The sequence below is a fragment of the Salvelinus sp. IW2-2015 genome, linkage group LG6.2 (assembly GCF_002910315.2).
Source record: "Salvelinus sp. IW2-2015 linkage group LG6.2, ASM291031v2, whole genome shotgun sequence".
Lineage (NCBI taxonomy): Eukaryota > Metazoa > Chordata > Actinopteri > Salmoniformes > Salmonidae > Salvelinus > Salvelinus sp. IW2-2015.
In genome coordinates, this window is record NC_036846.1 from 2628592 (window position 1) to 2655979 (window position 27388).

Below are 27388 nucleotides of genomic sequence, written 5' to 3' on the forward strand. Positions count from 1 at the left end.
TTGATTACAGATGGATTACTAGATTGTTTAATTTATTGTACTCCTCCAGGGGAGCATAACATCTATGCCAAAGAGGGCACAGAGCAGGACTACGAGGTTTTGAAGCAGTACAAACACCCTCTCTACGACTCTCAGCGAAGTCTGTACAATCATGATAATCGCCCTGCTGCGCGTCCACACCCCCATCCTCTTCTCCTCCCACGCCAGACCCATCTGCCTGGGGCCCGGGGTATTCACTGAAGACTTGGTGAAGGATGAGTCCCCGGCTACGATCAGCGGCTGGGGTCGCACACATTACAGAAGGTAGAGGTGCCATTTACAGAGAGGATGCAGTGTAAGGATAGCAGTAGTGCCCGTATCACCAAGTATGTATTTCACGGCCAGCTGTGCTGACGTGGCCAAAGACTTGCGCCGGGGGAGAGCGGGGGTCCCCATACCAACCGTTACCGTGACACCTGGTTCCTGACTGGGATTGTGAACTGGTGGGAGGAGTGTGCCAAGTAGGGGAAGTATGGGGTGTATATCAGAGTGTACACCAGACTAGCATTACTATAGATGGATRCGTCAAGTTATGGCGGTGACCAAGGACATGCTGCATGATGACCTGGACGACTAACGCTTGACCTTTGACCCTCGGGGTCCTCAGGACCCTGTCTTGTTTCAGGTCTCGTTTTCAGGGTTCAATTCATAAGTCAATGTTGTATTCAAAGAGAAAGCGTCTCCTTGTGAAACGTGTTCTCACCAGCAGATTGGAGGAAGACGATGCAAGGCAGATACCTGTATGTCCAACAGGTGCCTACTGCACATCATGGTTATTCATAAAACAATACGAGTAATTTACTGACGGATGAAGGGACGAAGGCAATTGGCTGTCTGCAAACAACTAACAATTGCTTTATGGTCATTTACTATAGAGAAGCACAGATTAAAACAAGGTGCAGAACAAATGTATTATTTTAATAAATACTTTATTTGGCCTATATACAAAATGCAGCCAAACAATGACAGTGACTGTAAAACAATAACCTGAAACCCGCCATGTTCAGTCAATATTCAGTTTGCCATGCAATTTCTCTATTGAAAAACATTCAGCAACAAGCTTACGGCGCTTTTCAAAGACGCACAGCACTTTCAAGCATATACTGAACAAAAATACATTCAACACGCAACAATTTCAAGRTTTTACTGAGTTACAGTTCATAAGGAAGTCAGTCAATTTTAATATATTTATTAGGGCTTAATCTATGGATTTCACATGACTGGGAATACAGATATGCATCTGTTGGTCACAGATACATTAAAAAAGAATGGGCCTCACAATGGGCCTCAGGATCTCATTGCGGTATTTCTGGGCATTCAAATGGCCATCGATAAAATGCAATTGTGTTTGTGGTCCGTAGGTTATGCTGCCCATACCATAACTCCACTCACAACATTTACATCAGCAAACCGCTCTCCCACAAGTCCCAATTCATGTGATCTGTGGTTGAGAGGCCAGTTGGACGTACTGACAAATTCTTTAACGTTGGAGGCRGCTTATGGTAGAGAAATTAATATTAAATTCTCTGGCAACAGTTCTGGTGGACATTCCTGCAGTCAGCATGCCAATTGCATGCTCCCTCAAAACTTGAGACATCTGTGGAATTGTGTTGTGTGACAAAACTGCACATTTTAGAGTGGCCTTTAAATGTCCCCAGCACAAGGTGCACCTGTGTAATGATCATGCTGTTTAATCACCTTAATATGCCACACCTGTCAGGTGGATGGATTATCTTTTCAAAGGAGAAATGCTCAATAACAGGGATGTAAACATTTGTGCTTATGGAACATTTCTGGGATCTTTTATTTCAGCTCATATATATTTTTGTTCAGTGTATATATTTTTTTACATCACAGTTCAGTGCAAAATGTGTAGCTTTTTAGACCGATTTTACTTTAAGATGAAAGAATCCCCCTGACGCAATGCATGGCAGTCAAACAGGACTCTAAGGGTATATAGACATCATTTCACGGTGATGCATAGCTGCCTCACACAGCGACGGAACTTAAATAAATAACACAAAAAAACGTGCTGCTTTCCAAGCTAATTTCCACATCAAACGCAGCATATCAAAGGCAGGCCTCCGATTTGACGTGGTAAATTCCTATAAGTCCGCAATCAATATTTAATTAAGCGTTCGACACAGTGGGTATATTTCATGTTTGCTGTATGATCCTGTTTAATGGGAAACCTAAGATTAAGTGTGAGGCGATGGAGGAGGAGAGGAACTCTCTCAAAGAGGGCTGAGGGAGACAGAGAGCATGAAATCCTGGGGAGAATTACAGCAGTCTCTATTTGCTGGCTCCATGCTGGTAGCAGCTCCTCCCCAGACCTCCAAAGTCACATCTGAAGACCTGATTAATACACTTATATCAATCACCGTGATCTCATCTCCACTGACAATGAGTTTAGGAAATAAAATGGTAAGTTAATCATAGGTATGAAGCAGGTATCGCATTCACCGATAACTCAGCTTCTATAGAGCCTTTGAAAATATAGTAAAGTGTTCTGTTTTCTTTCAGCATGCATTTTCTCTTGTAGACCTTCCACCCCAATAAAGTGCCAGTTGTGTATAGGTCTGAGGTGAGGTAGAAGCAAGACTGTGTTTTGTTATTGCTGAGCAAACATTTATTGAAGAGGAGACCGATTCCAAAACAGCAGGAATAAAAAGGCATTATGGCACGGCACGTTCTGGCATTTCAACTCTTGGAGAGCGTAAGAGAAGGGTGCCTTAAGGAACAAGACAGCATGGATTCCTAAACAACATGAGCATGTAGAATAACTGAACATGGAACCAAACAACAGGTCGACATTCAAGTATACACATCAAAAATGTTTAAAAAAAAGTATATTTTAAAGAAATGTTTCAAGCGAAACCTGGATTATAATGATCCATAAAAACACTCACACACACAAACAAACACCCACCAACTGCATTCCCACTGAATAGCAATAATGGTTAAGAATCCCTCAGTCGAGAGGCCGAGTCCATGGGTGTAGAACAGTCCCAATCCAGCTACAGCAACCCAACGGAAAAGGCCATTGGCTGGTTCGAAGAGGAAGTGAGGGAATTAACTTTAAGTGCCAAATCTTTTCACATGTCCCTTGTCCTTCCTCAAAACCTTGTGCATGTGTGCTGGTGGAGCCCTGTGCTGTCCAAAGTTAAGGTAACATTCATTAAGTTTGTCCACTGTCCATCAAGGTGGGCAAAAGCAGGTCTTCATGTTATTGGCCCAGAAAAATGTTAATCAATAATCCAAAATGTAAGCTCCTGTGTCCTTCTTCAATTGGATAGTTGTCTCTCATCATGGCCAATCAGAGCACTTTGAGAAAGCAGATTTTAAGATATTCTATCAGTCATGACCTCATAGTGTCTAATGTATAACAGTCTGTCTGGTCAGACTGAATCTGTGCAAAGGTCCCACAAAAGCTGTTCTATTGCTGCCTTCAAATGCTCCTCTGTAGTGGGAAATTACCACTTGAATGACCCTCCCAAGTCGGAAAGTCAGAGATAGGGTTTGATACCAGAGTTTCCAAGTTGTGACTTTTCATCACTGACCTTTCACCTTTTCAACCAAAAGATGTTAAAGCAAATCCATTTTTGACATTGTCAAACGTATCAATGTGTATAATGTAGCTAGTTTTACCATATTGTCACCTTTAATCACGCTAACTAACTGGATCATTAGATAGATCCTCTAGCTTGCCATTGGTTGAAGAATTGTTCCAGAGTTACGACTTCATACTGTAAAGTTTCCCAGTTCCCACAAGCACTTGAAGGCAGCATTTGTCCTCTAAGGGGAGCTGAGCTTTCTGGCCTTCAGATTCCCTGGATCTGCATGAGAGAGGAGACAAATTATTCAAGCAAACCCATCAAATGAGCTACATGTCAGAGAGGAGGATCGAGAGTACAAATGTCTTTAGAAACCTCTTCCCCTGTACTGTAACCATACCGCCTAGTCTTCTGTGTCCCAGAACCACGTGCAGGTTGGGGACTGGGATGAGGCTCTTCTGCCTGTGACTCAGGTTCTTCACCAGCCCGGAGATGGTGTGAGGGAGTGTATAAAAGAGGTTAAGGTGAAGGACGCGACACACTAATGAACGTTGGCCGTTCACGGCGGCTTTGTGTGGCAGATTACCTGCTGGGTGTTGATGAACATTGGTGATTCAACATGCAGAATTGCTTAGAAATTAAAAGAAAATGACAGCCGATAGGATGGCCACCTGCTGATTTTAACCATTTTCCTGCACGGTCAGTTTTGTCCTTATGTCTTTACACCGGCGTTATTAGGTTCCCTAAGTTTACAAATCGGCACAGAGCCCATATAAAAGCCATGTCAAATAGGGTTCTGCCAYCGGCAACCAAATTTACCACCAGGCATATGAGACGACACACTCACCAGTGGCCTTCGCTGTCCACGTGCTGCAGCTGGATGACGTCACCGCTCTCGATGGCGAGGTCATCTGGGCCGTCTCGTGGACATTCAGCCAAGGCCTTATATCTGCCTGGAGCCTGGGAGGACAGAAACACCTCTGTTAGACTGGACCAAGGACGTGTAGCGCTGTATCCTACTAGAGGACGCCTTTCAAACATTTAGGAGCCTCAAGAGGTTCCTCTCGATATTCTGATCAGCATATCTAAAAGGCTGTGGGTGAGGAACGAGGCCACACGGTGTGCAGTAAGTGAGAGTGGTTGTACTGGTGTTGTGGAGAACCCATCGCACCAGCTGAGCAGTGTCCTCCTCCTCGGTGTCTGACGGGTGAGAGGGGTCCTGACCTCCACCCCACTCCTCCAGACCCAGGCAGATGTCCATTGAGTGAGGCGTGCCGGGCCAGCCTGGAGATTACAAAACACACATTTTTGGTCTTGTTCCTCTTATATGCTGCCAGAAAAAAACAAGGTAAATACTTGGTAACTATAGCGATAAATGCCAATTCAAATCCTGATGTGCGGCACTTACGGAGTCGTTAACAAGACGGTAGAATCAAATGATAATATGAGTAGCTGTGCCTTTTCCCCCAGAGCTCCTTCATACACCCGGTGCTCTTTCATGTGAAACACCTGAGTCTTTAGGTAATAAGGGTCGCAATATGTACCAAACTAAATCCAATATCAAGTCAAGGTAGTTTCATGTACCATCTCTCATGACCCAATCACCATTATTACAAGTAGTTACCAGGTATCTACATGATTATGTTATGGGTATATGTATGAGGGAGTGGTGTACTCACTGTGTCGGTTGCGCTGGTGCTTTGGGGAGAGGGACTGTGGGTCTGGACTGCTCCTCCCTGACTGTGTCCTCTGAGCTGAACGACGCCCTCTGCTGTTTGCTGTGGGGAGCGACACAATGAACAAACTAACTCCGTACTCCCTAACCTCATCAGACATGCTCCAAGTAGAAGCTGCCCTTAGCCACAGATCAGCTTAACGTTCGCAAATGCAAAACTGACCTTAGATCTGTGGTTAAGGACAATTTCTACCTCAAACTCATCTCACACCACAATGTTGATCTTTCAGATGCCAGCCAAAAGGCCCCACACCAAGCAACAATGTGACCAAGTGCAAACCAAGCTGACACAAAGACAGTGTGGGCTCTGGCCTGGTACACAGCAGACACGTGCCGGAGCATGGAAAGATATCGTCTCGATTTATCAAAGTTCCTGGTTCATCAATGTATTGTTTGTCTATATTTTAAAATAAATAACTTAGGATCATTTTAATTTAATAAGCTCTCAAAAAGCGAGCCCCATCTAAGAAGCAGTTGTCGTGCTGAAAGCATGAGGAAATCAAGATAAAAAAATATATAAGTTAAAAACATCCAAACCTTTTTGATTTTTTTTGGCATTCCATGCAAAATTGCAAATCCCATGCAAAGATGGGTGTAGTCATTTTGGGTAGCATGTCTGAGATGGAAGGTCTGCTGGGACATCAAAAGACATGAGGAAAAGTGCATCTGGCGAATGTATGAGCCAAATGGAGTCGCCTAGTAAAGGAGTTGCAGATGACGGTCAGTATGCAAACACAGCAGCCTTGTGGGTGGTTTAGGTCAGCTGAGCCATGCCAAGCCGGGCCGGGGCATGCGGAGCTGGGCTGAGTTTACCACTGAGCGTCAGGACGGGTCAGTGGCGCTGGGGGCGGGGTCTGTTGGGGGGGCGTGGCCGGGGGCGTTGCCGGGGGCTTCGGGGGCGGGGACTCCGGGAACGCAGACACATAAAGACATCGGCGGACAGCGAGACAAAGTCCAGCCCCGAAAGACAGCCCGTAGGAGCCCCTCCGGACGGCCGCACACCCCTGCAGGGGGGAGGGAGGGGAGGACAGCAACCAGAGAGCAAAGGAAAAAGCGGGGCCTTCACACACACATCTCTTCACACACACCACCTTCTCCTCCTCAACCTCCTACTCCTTCTCATTTTCCAGCTTTATACCTTTTTGTTGATATGCTCCCCCAACACCATATATCATAACCATCTGAACAGCTCACTGAACTGCCTGCCACACTCACACCAAGTGGGGAGCTGCTGTGACAACTGGGTGTCCTACAATACCCAACAAGACTGACCTCTCAGACATGGGCGGAGACCGTCGGATGTGGTCTGGCATCTGGATGTCGACACAACGCTCATCTGAGAAAAGAAGGGGAAGAGGAAGAGGCAAAAAGATTGTTTGAAACAAGAGAGGGAAAGGGAGATACCTAGTCAGTTGTCYAACTGAACGTACTCAACTGAAACGTGTCTCCCCGCATTTAAGAGGATGTTCAAGTTAGGTGCAGGCTAGGACTATTGATGTGARATGAGATGAATTAAACCAGCTCTTTGCAGAGTGCGCTTTGGAGAGTGATGTGAGTGACGTCCAAACCTTTGAGGAGTTTCTGCTGGTTGGTGAGGATCCTCCGCAGCTCCCCGAGCCAAGCTGTCTTAACCTCCACTGTGGGAGCCTGGGAGATGGATAAGATCAGGACAGATTAGAACGCAGTCAACGTATAGTAGGAAACACACTTTTCTTTGCATCTTACAGGCATGATTTCAAAATGGCACTACAGTAGCTTAACACATACTGTACCGTAGCAATACATGGCATGAAGTTGTCACAACAAAGAACAGAACAACACACAGACAATGAACAAGCCAGTGGGTGGTAGTTATTGTCTTTGTCCTAGTTCGAAGAACATAATGCTGCATGAATAGCATCAACAGTCACTTCACAGCAGGGGTGATCCTTACCTGAACGACGTACACCTCCTCCCTGCCACTGTACCAGATCTCAAACTTCTTCACATCCCCCTTGACGTTCTCCGTAATCCCCACCGCACTCATCTGCCAGGACACACACGCACACAGTCTGCACCTGGGGCATACAAGGACATGCCACGGACACACACTCCTCCGCTGTGTGAAGGCAGGAAGCTCAAGCGTACATCAAGAGGAGAGCAGCGGGTGGTGACGCCATCCGTCACGCCCCATAAACAGACACACACCCACTGACGCCTTGACACGCAAAACAAAACAAACATCCTTGCAACAGGGAGCATGTGTCAGAGTGTGCCGCCTACACACACACCTTCAGACAGTGCTTGAAGCTGTAGGAGGGGGTCTTGTCTGCTCCCTCTCCATGCTCCTCCCTGCGCTTGCAGAAAAGCAGGGCTCTCTCATACAGGAACAGGTGTCTCTGCGTGGGCTTGAAGCGGGCCAGCTCCTTCATACGGGTGGGGCCTTTCTTATGGCTGATCCACATACTGAAGGAGCCCTGCATCAGCACCCGGCCCAGGTCACACAACTCTCCCTAGGGAGGGGGGGGGGACACACACACACACAGGTAAACACACAGGGTCAGAGATACAGGATGGCACACTGTCACACATACAGGACAGCACACTGTGTCACAAAGACACACACAGCCAACCACACACACACACAGACACACAGGACAAGTCACCTGGTAGCCTGTGATGGCTATCTGATGCATGGAGTCATTGACTGACTTGAGGAGGTGGAGCATGGCTGCTAGCGCCCCCTGTAGCTCGGAGGTCCCCTCGCAGCCTCCTGCACTGTACTTCAGTAGCTCCTACAGCATGCACGCACACACACACACACACACACACACACGCAACACACACGCAACACACACGCAACACACACGCAACACACACGCAACACACACGCAACACACACGCAACACATCAATTCATATCTGGTAGAGATCAATATCTGGGAACAAAGAAACCCTGAAATTCTCCAGCTGTACTATAATAGTCCTTGTGTTGCATGTAAGATGTTCCTTATTTTGTCAGATAACAACAGAGAATCAGGGGACAGAAAATGGGGAGCAATCCCCATTAATCAGACAGGATTTCTCTCTAGTTTAATCTGTAATCCTTCACGTCCTGCATTCAACTCATTGAAATAAATGCCCCTAGGTAGGCCAAGGTTATGTCATAGTGCTGTCAGCACTGACAGGATTTTGGGGACGTTGAATTATGATAACGTTTCAGCATAGTTAAAGCTAATATAAATGCTGCAATATTGGCACGGTGTGCTGCGTAGAGGCGTGTATGTCGGCTGGTTTCACTAAGGGCTGACCTTCAGGAGTAGCTGGTACTTGGTAAGGCGTTGGACTGGTTTCAGAAGGTAAGAGTCCAGGCCCAGTTTGTGTTCCAGCTTCTTCTGACACTCCTGTAGAATATGGCAAGGAGATATTGGGAAGCATTTGTTACGGTTATAACAGGGAATCTAATATAAATAATCGATCATTTTGTGCTATTAAAATAATGAATATGTCTGGTATTGTGGTGTAGTAGTRTCGCTGAGTACAAACATTGGGCACGAATAGAAAAAATAAGCATGACCTGGAAAAAGGCACAGTCCGAGTACTGCCTCCATAGGGACTCTGAGCGAGGCTTATTCTGACAGTAGCACTCATACACCTTGAAATTCTCCTTCTGGAAATACACACATACATTTCCAATGACACACCATCCATGCAAGACTGTGAAACACGTGCTATGCCGATTACATCGACTCGGTGTCAGAACGATTTCCACGTGGAGAGAGACGACACGACACAATGAACTCTGTACTGCCTAACCTCATCAGACATGTTCCAGGTAGAAGTTCCCCTTAGCCACAGATCTAGGATCAGCTTCACTTTCCCCAAATCCTTTAATGCGTACCTTGTACCTATGTTTGTCCTGTGTAAAGCAGTTATTTTCTTTGGGTGCCTCTGCCAAGGTAAGCGGTGTTTGTTAACGGAGAAGGAGCAGCCCCGTCATATAGCACGGCAGAGCTTTTTGTTTTGGCAGGTGATGCATAGAAKGACATTTTTTATTAAAAAAACAATTGATTCCAACTCCCCCTAGCAACTCTCTAACAATCAGGACAGGTAACATTAAACAACTGATATTTATAAAAGTATAGCGTGGTAGTGCATGTTTGAAGTCGTTAACTTCATACTCCTTTGGAAAATAGTGGATTACTCAGAAGAATTACATAGGATTGGATTACATAGAAGAACGTTTGTATTAAAAACTACGGATTGCGGCACACAAAGAATATAATGCCTTTACACAGGACAAACATAGGTAAAAGTTACACCTTAAAAATTGACATTTTTGCTGAAGTATCACCTGACACCGACTCGACGTAGTCGGAGGGACACTCCGCCAAAACTCATCGCCACATAACTCTGAGTATCGTTGAGAATTCTCAGCTGATATAGGTAAAGACATTCTTCAGAAACAACCACAAACAAACTACCAGGGGTATTTAAATCTCACCCTACTTGGTCCGGATACTGCTGGTTCTGTTCTACCTGATAATTAATTGCACCCACCTGGTGTCCCAGGTCTAAATCAGTCCCTGATTAGAGGGGAACAATGAAAAAATGCGGTGGRACTGGCTTCACAGTCCAGAGATGAGTTTGAGGGCATGTAGAAGTTCCTCACCCGCTCCAGGAAACAGGCCCCTACTCCCTCTGGGGTCTCTAGGCAGCCCTCCAGGTCATGGAGGAACACCCTGTAGATCCCAAGAGGTCAGGAGTCAGAGGTCAAAGACAGATAAGGTCAATAGGTCACACCCTAACCACACAGAGCAGCAAACACCATCACCACACAGGCCCCTATCCAGCACTCCTCCTTAGTTAATGACTAGCCACCCACACAGCCATGCCACTGAGCCCCCAGTGTCTGCCAGTTTCCTCTCTCGTTGGCATAATCAAACGCTTGTTAGAGCAACTGGCATTTAACACTAGTTAGAGAGGCTCTAATTGGCTTAGGGCCTCATGCAGTCATCTAGTTTTGCCTTTCAGCCCAGCAGGGGAGCAATCCCAGCAGGCAGGATATATAGGATGCAGACAGAGCCACTCAAACAGTTGTACATAAAATCACACAGATGGCAAGAGGAAACGGGCTAGTAGCTACTGTACTGGAGAGATGGTTGTTTTTAAGATATAGAAAACATGACTGACTTCTCACAAGTCAATGACAGTGCTGATCTTTCCCCTAAACTACAGGAGATAGTATGTATATATATATATACATACACACACACACATACATACAGAGTGCCTTCAGAAAGGATTCAGACCCCTTGACTTTTTCCACATTTTGTTACGTTACAGCTCTATTCTAAAACAGATTTTTTTTATTTATTATTATTATTTTTTATCCCCTTTTCTCCCCAATTTTCGTGGTATCCAATCGCTAGTAATTACTATCTTGTCTCATCGCTACAACTCCCGTACGGGCTCGGGAGAGACGAAGGTCGAAAGCCATGCGTCCTCCGAAGCACAACCCAACCAAGCCGCACTGCTTCTTAACACAGCGCGCCTCCAACCCGGAAGTCAGCCGCACCAATGTGTCGGAGGAAACACCGTGCACCTGGCCCCCTTGGTTAGCGCGCACYGCRCCCGGCCCGCCACAGGAGTCGCTGGAGCGCGATGAGACAAGGATATCCCTACCGGCCAAACCCTCCCTAACCCGGATGACGCTAGCCCAATTGTGCGTCGCCCCACGGACCTCCCGGTCGCGGCCGGTTGCGACAGAGCCTGGGCGCGAACCCAGAGACTCTGGTGAYGATTTTTWATTTTTTTTAAACATGTTTTAATCCTCAATCTACACACAACACCCSATAATGACAAAGTGAAAACAGGTTTTTAGAAATGTCAGCAAATGTATTAAAAATAAAAAACAGAATTACCTTATTTACATAAGTATTCACACCCTTGAGCTCAGGTGCATCCTGTTTCCATTGATCATCCTTAAGATGTTTCTACAATTTGATTGGATCCATAACTCTTAAWTGGAAGAAGTGTGAAACCACCAAGACTGTTCCTAGAGTTGGCCCCCCGAGCAAACTGAGCGATCGGGGGAGAATTGCCTTGGTCAGGGAGGTGACCAAGAACCCAATGGTCATTCTGACAGAGCTCCAGTGTTCCTCTGTGGAGATGGTAGAACCTTCCAGAAGGACAACAATCTCTGCAGCACTCCACCAATCAGGCCTTTATGGTAGAGTGGCCATACGGAAGCCACTCCTCAGTAAAAGGTACATGATAGCCCACTTGGAGTTTGCCAAAAGGCACTTAAAAAAGACTCTCAGACCACGAGAAACAAGATTCTCTGGTCTGATGAAACCAAGATTGAACTCTTTGGCCTGAATGCCAAGCATAATTTCTGGAGGAAACCTGTCACCATCCCAGCGGTGAAGCATGGTATTTCTGCCTTTTTTTGGGGGGGGGGGGATTTTTTACCCCTATTACTTCCCAATTTWGTGATATCCAATTGGTAGTTACAGTCTTGTCCCATTGCTGCAACTCCTGTGCAGACTCGGGAGAGGCGAAGGTCGAGAGCCACGCGTCCTATGAAACACGACCCGCCAAGCAGCACTGATTTTTGACACACTGCTCGCTTAACACCGAAGCCAGCCGCACCAATGTGTCGGAGGAAACACCGTACAGCTGGCGACCAAAGTCAGCGTGCATGCACCCGGCCCGCCACAAGGAGTCACTAGAGCGCAATGGGACAAGGACATCCCGGCCGGCCAAACCCTCCTCTAACCCGGACGACGTTGGGCCAATTGTGCCTCGCCCATGGGTCTCCCGGTCGCGGCCAGCTGCGACACAGCCTGGGATCAAACCCGGGTCTGTAGTGACGTCTCTAGTACTGTGATGCAGTGCCTTAGACTGCTGCACCACTCAGGAGGCCCAGTTTTTTTTATTTTTAATAAATTAGCAAAAAAAATCTAAAACCCTGTTTTTGCTTTGTCATTATGGAGTATTTGTAGATTGATGAGGAAGAAAAACAATTGAATCCATTTTAGAATAAGGCCGTAATGTAAACAAAATGTAGTAAAGTCAAGGGGTCTGAATACTTTCCAAATGCTCTGTATATGTATATATATATGCGTGTGTAAGCATGCATGTTTGCCCTTGCCAACTGATGTTTCCTTGCCTGCTGTGGAAGTTGTAGATTTCAGGCATGTTGCCAAACAGGACGTTCCTCTTACTGCGCAGGATGGGGGGCAAGAGCCCCGCGAGGGCCGGGTTCTCCATCTCTCCCCTGTAACCCTACACAATACACACATAATCAGTATACAAAACTCACTGTAGTAATCCAGTAATAACTGGGGAAAACGCTGCTGTGTTCTCACCAGCAGCACTGACAGCAGCTCCTCCACATAGACCCTCTCTGTCTCAATCAGCTCCCTCATCACGTGACTGTGGAGACACAGGGCCTCATTAGTATTCTGTCTGAACATAAGGAATCAGGAAGACTACAGAGGGATTATATAGAGGATGCGTAGACAGACCGTTTGAGAAGGTCTGGGCTGTCCTCTCCCTCCAGGCTGGCGAGCAGGGAGCTCCTATTCTCCTGGTAGTCATGCATCACCTCGATCTGAGACGGCCAGGACACACAGACAACCAGGATTTACATTTTATTTAACCTTTATTTAACTAGGCAAGTCAGTTAAGAACAAATTCTTATTTACAATGACGGCCTAGGAACAGTGGCTTGTTCAGGGGTAGAACGACAGATTTTTACCTTGCCAGCTCGGGGATTCGATCTAGCAACCTTTCGGTTAGTGGCCCAATGCTCTAACCACGAGGCTACCTGCCGCCCCTACATGGAGGGAATCCACCTCAAGCATGTTCAGTTGCCATAAAATTCCTTTCGTACATGTCATCATCACAGCCACAGTGACGTGTGTGAACTGTTCTGCGCTATACTCGACTTTCATCTCTCACGTCCTTCTTCGACCATCTCACCTTTCTGGAGGCGGGGCTTTTCCGGGACGTCCTCTTCCCAGGGAGTGACAGATCGAAGGAGAACTTCAAACTGTCGACACCTGCAACACACGACCTCTCAGCTGAACTCGATGACACTGTAGGTTTCTATGCGTTTGATGAAACACAAGACCTGTCTGGACAACATGTTAACAAGGCTAAGTATAGCACATGTCTCCACATATGCTTTGATGAAGCCATGACGTGGTATACGGCACAGTAGCTAACACTAACGTCACCCGATAGAGCCATCATTACAATGAGTAGATGCTCGCGGCGATTTGACGATGACAGTAGGTTTGAAAGGTCCTGTGGGACCAGGATGTCCGGTCTTTGACCCTGGGATGACTGTTGGTCCTGGGTTTACACTTGATACTTCTCTTCTGATGGACGGCTAGTTAATCATTGGCAATAAGCAGCTTGCAGTGGAACTCCAACACTACTATATCCTCTAAGAACACATCACCCAAAGCACTGTCTGGTGTAACTGACTGACTGTATCCGTTTGATCATGCGCTCCGCACATACCCTAAGATCAGCGCGTGTGTGTGCGCGTGCGCATTATCACACTAAATCAGAGCCAACACATTTATCTTCATCTCCCCTCTTAAAAAGGGGCTTCCTTCTGTGTGTGAGAAACACACCCACACGTCGCACCTCATTATTAATTGGGTGCGGTATGGCTAGCTTTGTTCAGCCCTGCCTGGAGGCGAGTGGGAGATGAAAGGGTCTTTGCCGTACGTGGTTCATATACATTATTACCATACAGTACCCAGCTAGCATCACGGCTAACAGAGTATCCCCTCAGGACTGATTATAGTGCTGGGCCCTAACAGCTAGCATCACGGCTAACAGAGTATCCCCTCAGGACTGATTATAGTGCTGGGCCCTAACAGCTAGCTCATTGGTTAAGGTGGACCTCTAACTGAGGTCGAGCACAAAGACCCTGGGCTTCCTCATTACTGGAGCATGTGGTTTGCTGTTTTGATTACTGCTTTGTGGCCTGGAGGAAGGTGTGTGAAGCCCTAGGCTGAGGACACAGACGACACCCAGTACCCAGGGGAGAGGGACGGCTGTCAGGCCAGAGGCCAGGGGAGGGCTGCATATACAGGGCCTGGGAAACAGCAGAGCCCTGGGTGGAGGCCTAGCGGAGATGGATAATTAAAGTGTGCTGTAAGCCTCTATAACCCCAAACAGTCAACTGTAGTCTGATGTTCTTTAATCTACTGTGACAAATGCTAATGTACTGTATCAAGTGTGATTGAATGTGTGTGATTGAATGTGTGCGTGTGTGTGTGTATATATATTCCACTGCCTCCTCTTACCATGTTTGGGGGAAAAGAGTGGGGACTTGGAGCGGGGCGGGCTCTCCGCCCTGGGGGCCACTTGTTGGATGGGACGGACGTGTTTATCAGCCAGCTTCCTCAGACAGACCTGCCTGTTGTGGATCATCTCCTGCACCACCGTGTGCTTCTCAAACGCCTTCCCTATCTGGACCTGTGGAGGATGGAAGAGGAGCTTAGGACATTTATATYGACCCAAAACCTGCATGGAGTGTTAGTTAAACAGGTGTTTATAGCCTTTATGCAGTCTTGAAGGTTGCCTGAAGGTGCCAAGACCAGAAAGGAATGCTTGTATAAGTCCTGTAATATTAAATATATTACGGGGTGATAGAAAACATAGAGAATGGATTAGACACAGATGGGTCATGAGAAGCATTACAGAGGGGGTTACTCTTTAAACCATAAGGCTGTTTGTCAGTGAGAGACACTGGCTTGGTGTTGAACCTGTATCTCTGGGGTGAGGACAGACTCAAACTCCACGGCCAGGAGGTCAGGTCCTGAGCTGAGGAGAGACGGAGCCCCCTCCAGGAATCTGTCTATGTCCTTCAGAGCTGCCTGGGCCCCCTYCTTCGACTGGAACTTACCCACCAGCTGCTGGGCCAACAGGTAGGCCCCRTCGTCACACCAACTCTGGGCCTATGGAGGGGACGAGACAACGATGTCACACCGACCAGTCATATTCGGATATACGATAGCACTTCACAGAGTATCAGCGTGGTTGTTTGTGTATGATGTTAGATTTGTACTCATCTGTGTGCAATAGTGTAAACAGTGTGTGTGTCCTCTACCTGGCCGAGGCGTAGCAGCAGCCGGTGGGCCTGGGAGAGGTGTGTGCGTTTCACCCTCAGAGCATTACTGAGCGTGTCACAGCGGTGACGTAGCTCGTTGCCGCGCTGCACGATCAGGGCCATGGCATAGTGGTGACTGGCTGCCAGCTGGTGCCCATGGAGGATGATGATCTGGGCATGTCCCATCTCCTCCTAGCAACACAACCAGGAAACCACAGTCAGTTACATACAACAAGACATGGCATACAGGAGGCCTACATACACACAGCATCACAACGGAAAATACACTTCAATCCGAGCTACACAACCAATGCTATTACCAAAAGCACGAGTCCCAGAGAAGACAATCTCTGCCAACCACAGTACACAGTATGTGTAGCCCTGGTCCGTTGATCTGATGAGGGAAGTGTCCCCTAGTAAACACTGACCTGTGCGTGAGCCTCCAGGCTGTCCAGGTCTCTGAGTGTCTGCTCTGTCTGAGTCAGCGTCTCCCCTGACGATGACATCTCTCTCTCCTGGGACGCCAGACGCTCCAGAGACAACTCCATCTGACGACGAGAGAGACATTWGTTAGAGACATATACCACTCCCAACTTCAAAACGTCCCATCCGACCTCAAATTGAACTGTACGCCCCGTGTCCTCCCTGTTCTAAGAGTTGCCTCTCGACAATGAATCATCAATTATGCAATTGATCAGTCTCACCTCCTTGAAGCGATGTTCGTATCTGAGCAGCTGTAAGTACTGTTGCAGTTTTAGATGATGCTTCTCAAAGAAGCCGTCAAAGGCTGACTCCATGCCCCTCAGCTGGGCTAGTAGCCTGAAGACCAGAGACAGAGGTTATAATCAAAGAATTACCTTTATTTAACTAGGCAAGTCAGTTAAGAACAAATTCTTATTTTACAATGATAGCCAAACCCTCCCCTAACCCGGACGATGCTGTGCCAATTGTGGGACTCCCGATCACGGCCAGTTGTGATAAGGCCCGGGTTTGAACCAAGGTCTGTAGTGACGCCTCCAGCACTGAGATGCAGTGCCTCAGACCGCTGTGCCACTCAGGAGCCCCGTGGCCACTCTTTAGGCAGACCGTAGCGTGATTATCTCTCGGAGGTTATACACACACACACACCTCTGCACAGTCTCCCAGTCCAGCCTGACATCCCAAAGTGAATCCTCCTCTCTCCCCGAGGCCTCCAGGCTAGCCAGCAGGTGACGACCCTCCTTTGATACTGACCGTATCGCCTCCTGTACAAGACAGACAACGATCAAGACAGACAACATGGTTAACATATCAGGGTGAACATGTAGACTGGCTGTCAGTTAGTCTGCCACTGATATAGAATTGTAACATATTATGATAGAGTCTAGTGTAAAACATAGTGATAGAGGACTCATCATAGATATAACCCATTTTARCATGGACATTGCCATTGAGGGCTTCCTCCATTTTAAGGTAGTCAACTGGGTAGGGATTACTATGAGTTGGGAGCAAATCAGCCAATGAAGAAGAGGAAAATCTATTACTTCAATGGCACTACCCAGAGATGCTATAACGGCACAGATACAAAGATGAGTCCTCTATCTACCTAAAAGGGTTGCAGTATACCTTGAGTTTCCTGTACTTGTCAGTGTGGGTTGAGAGGAGGCGCATGATGGCGGTGCCCTCATCTGGCAGTTTGGTCTCAGCCAGCTCTGTGCCAAACGCCTGCAGCATTTGAGCTATGTCCTTAACTGTCACTGCAAAGCTCTCTATGGCCTGGAGGGGAGCCAGAGAACACACACACACACCACACACACACACACACACACCACACGGAAGTCGTCACAGTGTTTCTAAATGTATACTCTGATGTCATCACTCAGGATTGTGCAAACATACAGGCCAATTTTGAATGTGTCTCTCTGCATCATATATGTTGTAATATAAGTGTTGGGGGTTCTKAGTGGCTGCATGGTTAATGCTATGTAAGTGTAAAGTATGTATGTACTGTTCTCAGGACGATCCAGTCACTGTGGGAGTAGTCCAGGGTTCCACCAAACTCAGAGGTCAGTTGGTTCTCATCAATGTATCTCAGTAGGTCTGTCACAGAGCTCAGCATCACCACCTAATGAAGGAGAGCTAGAATAAGCTGCACATAATCGACTGTGTGTWGTACTTGGCACGCTTCTTCAAACATGAGATGCCGATGCCGTGTGGTGAAGTGTTGGATTTGGCCTCTGATCTGCCTTACTGGCATCTTGAGCATGAAGTCCTCCTGGCTGAAACGGAAGCCCAGGTCTGTGACGGTGCGCTGGAAGAAGCTGGTGGGTCTCAGCACCAGCACCAGGTGGAGGTTCCCAGGGAAGGAGGCCTGGAGACGGGGAGGGACACAATCACACCCCCGGGGTTGGACAGTGAGCTCTGACCTTTGACAACTCCTGGACCATGTCTTTACCCAACACTAGGCCAGAGTCTGTTCACACTTCTGGATGCATAGAGGGATAGGCACTAGCCAGCATCTGTCACTGACAGGAAATATTGACTGCACTAACATGCAATCATCCGCAGTCGGACAAAGCCTCAGGCTCACCCACTGTCAGTCAGATAAGGAAAGCCAGACATATCCTGCTAGCTGGTGCCTATCACAGGTGTATTGAAGTCGCAGTCAATATCAAATGGATTCACTAAACAAGAGCAGATAGTAGGTCGTCTGTATTTTATTTAGGGATGAGGTGATTTTCAGAGTCAGATCACAAGTAAAGCGGGAGGCTAAGGATGACAATCTGATTAGCTACATTTGAAAAAGAATGCTCACAACCATTTTTATCACACTACTGCGGTGGTGAAGGACTGCTAACTAACAAATGGGTTTGGTTCAATTGAAGTTGCCAGCTGTTAAAGCGTGAACATGTGCAGCACAGAACATCGACATAAAACAGTGGGAAATTGATTATTCCAAAAAAGACCGACGCATTCGCTTATAGAGCTCTTTGACATTCATTTGTCCCCGCTGTCTAAATCTAGCTTCAGGCTACCGCAAACTCTGCCCTTCAAGCTCAACTTGCTAAAAAAATATCACTGCCAGGTTGCATTCATATAAGCAAGTTATCTTTCTCGGTCTCATTGCATCAATGTTATGACTAAACTCAAATCAGGCTCTGCACTGCAGTGCTACGCTTAGCAAGCTGCTGTCAGTGAGCGATGCCGCATTCACGCTGCACACCCAAACTCGAGCACAACTATTTTAGCACGTAATCAAACTATGTAATAAGCGCGTTACCGGGCTCTTCCGTGTCCTGTGCAATCCTCGGCGCTGGTAACTCTCAGCCATCGTGTTAACAGCCATTTATGCGATAACGCTAAAACCTCGCCCGTCCCGTCGCTAACAAATTGGTGCCAAGTTACTTGGCCCCTCTACTCCGCTGCATCAACGTTCGCTGTCTGCAAGCTCTCCCTTCCTCTAGCCTTCTCGCTCTCCCTCCTTTTCCGCCAAATATAGCGTCATCAGGTAAATATCAAAGTATCGGAGTGCTGGCTCATGCATTTCGATTCCCTCACGACGGGACTTTATTTTCATACAGTGAATACAGAACAATTTATTAGAAAATTATGTATGCGCAATAATAAACGGTGACAAAACAACTGCAGTATTTGACAGATATTGGCACGATCAAGTATTTTAATGAACAAAACCGCACAAGAGACCATCCCAAAACAGCAGGAACTGAGTGGGGATAATTCAGCACCATGGACAACTCCCCACTCTGACATCGTCTGATAGTACTGATATTCTGAACAGTTTTTTTTTCCCACAGAAGCAAATCATCCGTTCTTTAGTAGGATAGGGCCAGGCCTAAACTAGTATCGTTACCATACTTCAACAGTAGATTTGGTTTCGTTCCGACCTTTCTTGATTTCTTGTGTTTAAAAAAAAAAAAATGATTATTTAGTGTACTTGTTTGACGTGTTACTGCATTATTAAGAGCTAGTAACATAGGCATTTCACAGCACCCTACTATAACATCTGCTAAACTGTGTATGCGACCAATAACGTTTGATTTCATTTCCACATGCGCATGTATGCACGCGGGGGAAAAAATGCCATGACTTAAYTGGCTCACCGCAATTCTGGCAAGTGCTGTTTTGATAGAGGTCCATGTATCCAGTCTTCTGTCTAAAATGATGATGAATTTTACACCTGGCTGTCTTGCTCTGCAAACACAAGCACCAAAAGTATTTGAACACATGTACATTTCACATGTACCTTTCACTGAACAAATGTATACTTTTACTGGTAAAATGTACAGGTATAGTACCGAAAAGTTMATTTGATAACAAATTATATTTTTTGGTATAGAAAGAAGGACTGCAGAGTGAATACATTAGATATGTTTACAGGGACATTCATCGACTCTTGTGACCTGTACTCATCCAATGATATGATCCCTCCCTAGGGTATACCTGCTCTGGGCTGGCATAGAGGACATCACTAGGGCATCAAAATAGATGAGGGATAGGGAGCATCTAGTGCCATCTGTGCAAAGAATGCTAACTCTGGACTAAAGCAGGCTCACACTGCACTGCAGAGAAAGAGAGAGTTGTGAGAAGAGAGAGGGAGGGCTACAGAGATGAATATTAGGAGGGAGTGTACTATGGTGGTTCACCCACCGAGGTATGAGGGTGAGGTATGTTAAGACTTTGGCTAAAGATTCCTCCGGAATGTCGCTGAAAGCAGAGTATTCTGGGAGGGTTACGATCACGCTAGAGTCCTCACCACGCCCCCCTGCAAAGAAAAATGATTTTCATATGAACAATCACACTCAACAATGTATTAAACAATGATAATACGTTCTTTGCGGACGTCGCATTCAAATAGTCGACGCTTTGGATTAACTGAGCACAGCTGTGTCAGTTTCAACATGTCACTACTACTTTTACAGCTCGAAGACGCCCCCTGAATCTATACAACCAATGTAAACACAGGTCAGAGGTTATGAACCCTCAGTAGTGGGACAAGACTAAGTAAAGAGCCCCCACCTGACAGGTAGGCCACCTGCTTCTCAATGTAGCCGTCCACCTCCTTCATACTCATAGAGACTGACACTTCTGTGGGAAGGGGGTTGGGGGGGAGAGAGAGAGATTAGAATAACAGGTCCCAATGAGGCCTCATTCAACCTGTCACACAGTGGTTATCATTCATAACTTGTCCCATAAGAATGATGAAATAGCAGACAGAAATACTGCCTCCCAGTGGTCATATGTAAAACAACATTACAGTGGTAAGAAAGGTATCAGACTCAGCTGTTTGGTTCAAGTCAGTCAGTCGTTCTGAGGTGGGTCTGGACCCCTTCTGTCCACTGTGTCATCCAGGCTAGCACAGCAGTAGGCAGTCACTTTACCTCTCCATGCCCTTCTCCCGTCACCAGGTGAGGCAGCAGGGGGTCATATACTGTTTACACTACAGGAGGCTGGTGGCACCTACATTGGGGAGGACGGGCTCGTGGTAATGGCTGGAGTGGAATGGCATCGAATACGTCAAACACATGGTATGAGCTGTCCTCCCCTCACCAGCCTCCTGTGGTGTACACCAAGCTGTGGTGGTAGGCAGCACGGACTCACTCCTCATTCCACATTCCACAATGTTGAAAGGACTCTACACTGCATGTAACATAAATATACAATGATATAGTGGGATGATTGAAGCCACACTGAAGATTGAGTTTAAACTCCACTATCAGGCATTATATAACTTTAAAGTAAAAGTCGTAAATAGTCATATATAATGCTCTGTGGTCGACTAGTTTATGCAACCGATCACTTGATTCAGTCTCCTTGTGAATAATACACAGTATTAGTAAATATGAATAGGATTTCATACACGCAGAGAGATGCCGTATAAGGAGAGAGAGAGGAGTTGTGTAGGGAGAGAGAGAGAGAGGGAGAGAGTGTCCTTTTCCACATCGATGTGTCTGGCGGGGAGTCAGCGAGTGGAGGGGTAATGAGCGCCGCAGATCTCTGGTCAATATTTCAGGAGTGTGACTGACGAACACACAGACATGGGCTGTACTGGGCTGGGCCATTCACACACAGCCATGGCGTATAGGGTTACTGTCAGGTACTGGTTAGTGTCAGGTTGAAGATGGATATCCTTGACTGGTTGTGTAATAGTTAATGTTTCCATGGCTCGAGTGTATCAGCGARCTTGGAAAGGCGACATGTAGTATGCATAGGCAGTTTCTAAATAGTTCATGGGGGTAGATAGTGGATGTACTACTGGACACACTGCATCTCTTGTACAGCTGACGTCAACAATGTCTACTATGCAGCTTCACAACCAATGATTTTGTCATCCCTTAATGCGGCACAGCATATGACAGAAGATGCAATTTGTGACTGTAATTTAGAGGCAATCTAATGAGAAAAGGTGAAATATCCTTGTCAGGCTACACATCCATGTCGCTCCAGAAAAACGCCACGCCCACTCTTCTCCACGATGGGTCTGGATTTTCCCCCCTCCCCAACGTCTTTTGGAACGCAAACACATTCTGAACGTTCTGATTGGTCCCTGAAAATGATGGGTTGGGCCAGAGCCAGCCTACATGATGACGTTATCAACTTTGATTGGTTAAATTCGTTAGAGACGATCCAATCGCTGATGAATTTGTTTTGTACAACGCCCCTCATTTTGACGTCACACAAATTAGTTCCAGGATTGCAGATTTAGACAATGTATGTAGCAATCGATAGAGCAGCGGAATTAAATTCAGGATGAGTCGTCAGGGAAGTAATATCCGGCAACCAGATACAGTGAATTCGGAAAGTATTCAGACCCCGATGCTTTTTCTACATTTTGTTACGTTACAGCCTTATTCTAAAAATGATTTATTTTTATTTTTATTAATCCTCAATCTACACACAATACCCCATAATGTCAATTCGAAAACAGGTTTTAGAAATGTTTGCAAATTTATTAAATATAAAAAACAGAAACAGAAGAGACCCTTTGATATGAGACTCATAATTAAGCTCAGGTGCATCCTGTTTCCATTGATTATCCTCGTGATGTTTCTACAACTTGATTGGAGTTCATCTATGGTAATTGATTGGACATGATTTGGAAAGGCACACACCTGTCTATATAGGGTCCTACAGTTGACAGTGCAAGTCAGAGCAAAAACCAAAACATGAGGTCGAAGGAATTGTCCGTAGAGCTCAGAGACAGGATTGTGTCGAGGCACAGATCTGGGGAAGGGTACCAAAACATTTCTACAGCATTGAAGATCCCCAAGAACACAGTGGCCTCCATCATTCTTAAATGGAAGAGGTTTGGAACCACCAAGACTCGTTCTAGTGCTGGCCGCCCGGCCAAACTGAGCAATCGGGGGAGAAGGGCCTTGCTCAGGGAGGTGACCAAGAACCCGATGGTCACTCTGACAGAGCTCTAGAGTTCCTCTGTGGAGATGGGAGAAACTTCCAGAAGGACAACCATCTCTGCAGCACTCCACCAATCAGGCCTTTATGGTAGAGTGGCCAGATGGAAGCCACACCTCAGTAAAAGGCACATGACAGCCCGCTTGGAGTTTGCCAAAAGCCACCTAAAGACCCTCAGACAATGAGAAACAAGATTCTCTGGTCTGATGATTGGAGATTGAACTCTATGGCCTGAATGCCAAGTCTCACGTCTGGAGGAAACCTGGTACCATCCCTACGGTGAAGCATGGTGGTGGCAGCATCATGCTGTGGGGATGTTTTTCAGTGGCAGGGACTAGGAGACTAGGCAGGGTTAGGGGAAAGATGAATGGAGCAAAGTACAGAGAAGTCCTTGATGAAAACCTGCTCCAGAGCACTCAGGACCTCAGACTGGGGTGAAGGTTTACCTTCCAACAGGACAACGACTCGAAGCACACAGCCAACAACACAGGAGTGGCTTCAGGACAAGGCTCTGAATGTCCTGGAGTGGCCCAGCCAGAGCCCGGACTTTAACCCAATCGAACATCTCTGGAGAGACCTGAAAATAGCTGTGCAGCGACACTCCCCATCCAACCTGACAGAGCTTGAGAGGATCTGCAGAGAAGATTGGGAGAAACTCCCCAAATACAGGTGTGCCAAGCTTGTAGCATCATACCCAAGAAGACTTGAGGTTGAAATCGCTGCCAACAAAGTTCTGAGTAAAGGGTCTGAATACTTATGCAAATGTGATATTTCAGTTGTTGTTTTTTTTACTGGTTTTGCTTTGTCATTATGGGGTATTGTTTGTAGATTGAGGGAAAAAACAATTCAATCAATTTTAGAATAAGGCTGTACCGTAACAAAATGTGGAAAATGTCTTGGGGTCTGAATACTTTCTGAATGCACTGTATGATAATAGGCAACCAAAACAGTACTGAGAGACTTAACAGCACACACACTGCAGCCGCCTTGCCTGCTCCTTACTGTAGACATTATACTATACAGAAGAGCCGCGGCAGAATGCTTGTGCTGCAGGCAGGCAGGCTGCAGTGTTTTTAATATGCGTGCTAGTCTGTGATCCCAGGACGAGACTCCGCCACGGCCCTCTCCAATCAGCACTCTGCACCACTCATCACATGGTGTAAACCACTCGGTCTCTGCCTGGCATGCTAAACAAGATGTCTGCACAACACACCCAGCCTCCAAAACACGCCTTCTATTTTGCAGCCACACAGCTAGTAAATAATTATTCCCGCCGACTTGATTCATCAAAGCATCCAAGCACCAAAGCCTAGTCAGGTGACTTCACTGAGTAGTGTTAGTGCTTCAAAGCGCAAATAACCTGTGTTCGTTCTGCCCTGGCCCAGAAAATGATATTCCCTATTAAGCATAAGTGGGTCCTGAGACAGACTCCCAGACAGCTGGACAGATTAAAGGCTCAGGGTAAAGCAGGGCTGGCCAGGCTGTGGCCAGGCATCCTGTCCATCCTGATGACATACTGTAGTGGTTGATCTGTGATAGTCCTGTGTCGTTTGCTGAGAATTAGCCAACCTGCAGATTCTGGTTCTTTTCCTCCCTCTATTCCCGTACTCATTTACTCAAGAACCCCCCCCCCCCCCCAAATAGATGATCATCAACAGAATTTAATTAGTTGTTCTCTGCAAAGGGATTGAGTCATTTAGACATGCATGGGACACATTTTGCCTAGGTAAGACCCTGACAAGAAGGGTGCCAGACAGCCAGTCAATTTCAGTGCTATCACACATGACTGGCACTGCCCATGCCGTGAGGCCAGGTTGTGGGCATATTGGGTGGGCTGATGAGGGCAGAGACTTCTTCCTTCAGCCAACAGTCACTGATGTCTCAGAGGCTACATTGTGTGGAGAGAGAGAGTAATATACTGCATACGCTGTCCACAGCTCTTGAGACATAGGGAGACAAGCACACACATGCAGTCCCTCAGGTTTACACACACCGCACACACACACCGCACACATATTTACAAGGGCCATGACTGTTTTGAAGTCAGCAGATATTTTTTAACCAACCAGGGCTTTCMGCGTTAAGGGGATTATAGTGGTGGGCTACGGAGAGGGAAAGTGTTGGAGGGAATTCCTCACACGACCATCTGGGCACATGTGAACGTGATTTGTCCGATTTATCATTTAGGTTTCAAGCTGCTCTTTTTTGCCCTAGCATCAATATGCAGCAAAGCTAATGTGGGTGGAAATGAAATTTAATTTGTGATATTCTGTTGTGAACTTGGACAGATATATTTTTATAGCTCAACAACTGCACAGACAGAGCTTACTTTTTATATGAAACATACCGCTTACCAATTGGAGTCTGTTTATCATGTGCCGACAGGTATCGTTGAAGAGGTGTGTTATGGCGTCGCTATGGACCTGTCTCTCAGCCTAAAGACCACATTACTTACTGTGAAGGTTCAGGATTACCTGCAGGAAGCATTCTGGGGCTTTAAAATTATAAATTTTTCTAACAACTCATTGGAAACCCTGTATGCCTTGTTTCTTCACACACACACACAGAAGTAAATTATAGACATGTTAAAATACAACCAGGTGGAGGGAGGTGAAGATTTAAACATACAGGTAACTGATCAGTTGTGTGTGTGTGTCTGTGTGTGAGAGTGAGACTGTGTCCGTCTGCAGGTTTTTCCATGGCCTTTTCCCCACCCCCCCCAATGTCCCCATTACCTTCACACACAGCCAACACTCCCACGAGGGACAGGGACAACACCTTCACACATGGACAGGGACAACACCACCACACAGGGAAAGTGCAGGGACAGGGTTGGGGACAACCCCGCTTCCCAGGGAAAGTGCAGGGACAGGGTTGGGGACAACCCCGCTTCCCAGGGAAAGTGCAGGGACAGGGTTGGGGACAACCCCGCTTCCCAGGGRAAGTGCAGGGACAGGGTTGGGGAMAACCCCGCTTCCCAGGGAAAGTGCAGGGACAGGGTTGGGGACAACCCCGCTTCCCAGAGGAAGTACAGGGTCAGTAAACAAGCTAGCAGGGCTCCACACCAACAAAGCAGTGCCAAAGAGGGTTTACCAACCCAATCCTACTAGTCCTCTACAGAGTAGAGTATCCAGTTTACTACAGCTACAAATCACCACCATCCAGGAGCAGTACCCAGACTGAGTCCAACAAACTGTCACTACATCTCCAAAGAAAATAGCCCTTTCCTCCTCATGCACTTGATTCCAATAGAGACTAAAGGCTAGAGGAGAATGGTGTAAAAGACATGGGCACTGTTTATCACCTTGTCTGTCTTCTGTAGCATCTGGGCCATGACAGGGATGCAGTGCCACTCGTTTTCATTATTTCATTTTCCAATCTGTCCACCTGGCTGCCCTTGTTCAYGACGACACTTCAAAAAGCTGCGAGCAACCATACAGAACTCTGCCTTGATAGTTTCCCTAATCAACTCAGTCACACAATACATCTGTTTCTTATTACATTTCACTGACGGAACGGTTTGTTTGGYATTTCACCAAACACACCCAGATGTGGAGTGTACTTACAAATATCTCCTCTACGTATGATCGCTATGGAGGAAAACTATCCCCCAACTAATCCCTGCATGGCTACGTTGGGACCCACTGCTGGAATGCAGCAGAAACCATCCAATCAATAACACACAATATAGACCTTAAACTGCCATTATGCTTGAAATAGTTTCTATTATGACGCCGTTATGTTTCCATATACCATACTTAACATTGCATTGTATGTCTCCATACACCACGATTTGTATGCCAGTGAGAGGGGGTGATGTACGGGCAGTACAGGAGAGGTACTCACGCTGCAGTGTGTTCTCCAGCTGAGAGCCAGCCTGTAGAAGGCTATGGTAGCACTCCATTTCTCCCTCTGGCTTCTGCTCCTGTTCAGTCTCCACCTGCAGTGAAACCGGGCCCATTCCCTTGCCCCCCCACAGGGCTGGACTGGACACTAGTAGGCCTGGTGGTGGATAACGGCTGCTGTCAAGGCTTCACATCCTCCCGACTATCCTACGGTCCTCTCCGCAGTCCAACACCATTTCCAGGTGGAGGTAGAGACGAAGCTTCAGCCCACTTGTCCCTGGAGGTCTAGGGATCCAGTCCGGATGCTCCCTGGCGCTGGCTCGGGAATCCTGAGTCACCTTGAGCCGCATCGAGCGCATCCACAGAACCGCACAGAGGAAGAAGTGAAATATATGGTAGGTTTTCTGGCTACTGTGTACAAGGCAGAGTCCTGCTGCAACGAAGCACTTCTCCCTCATACACACACAGAGAGAGAGACACAGAGACAGAGAGAGACACAGAGACAGAGAGACAGAGAGAGAAATACACACTCACATCCAGAGTCCAGTGGGGGAGTGCCTTGTTCTAAACTGCAGCCACTAACCCCTAATGAAATCCAGTCTGCCATGTCAAAATAAACACTGCCCCATCCGTATGGCCACTGGGGATTCTCGCCCGCTCTCTCTCTCTCTCTCTCTCTCTCTCTCTGT

General features: G+C 46.9%; 1 protein-coding gene and 1 pseudogene across 1 annotated transcript; one reads left to right on the forward strand and one right to left on the reverse strand.

The window, feature by feature from the left end:
• LOC139027962 (coagulation factor IX pseudogene) lies at positions 1-2893 on the forward strand (annotated as a pseudogene).
• Positions 2646-27388, reverse strand: LOC111965666 (proto-oncogene DBL). The gene is given in 30 exon segments (XM_023989860.2): positions 2646-3875; positions 4441-4553; positions 4765-4877; positions 5273-5334; positions 5336-5371; positions 6601-6664; positions 6897-6975; positions 7262-7354; positions 7599-7820; positions 7974-8102; positions 8618-8710; positions 8884-8976; positions 9979-10048; positions 12481-12596; positions 12680-12746; positions 12839-12924; positions 13296-13375; positions 14639-14810; positions 15101-15292; positions 15445-15636; positions 15873-15992; positions 16149-16263; positions 16573-16688; positions 17050-17199; positions 17432-17548; positions 17675-17794; positions 19545-19635; positions 20092-20206; positions 20461-20529; positions 26701-27388. Coding segments are annotated over 30 exon segments (3201 nt in total). The 5' UTR covers positions 26816-27388; the 3' UTR covers positions 2646-3874.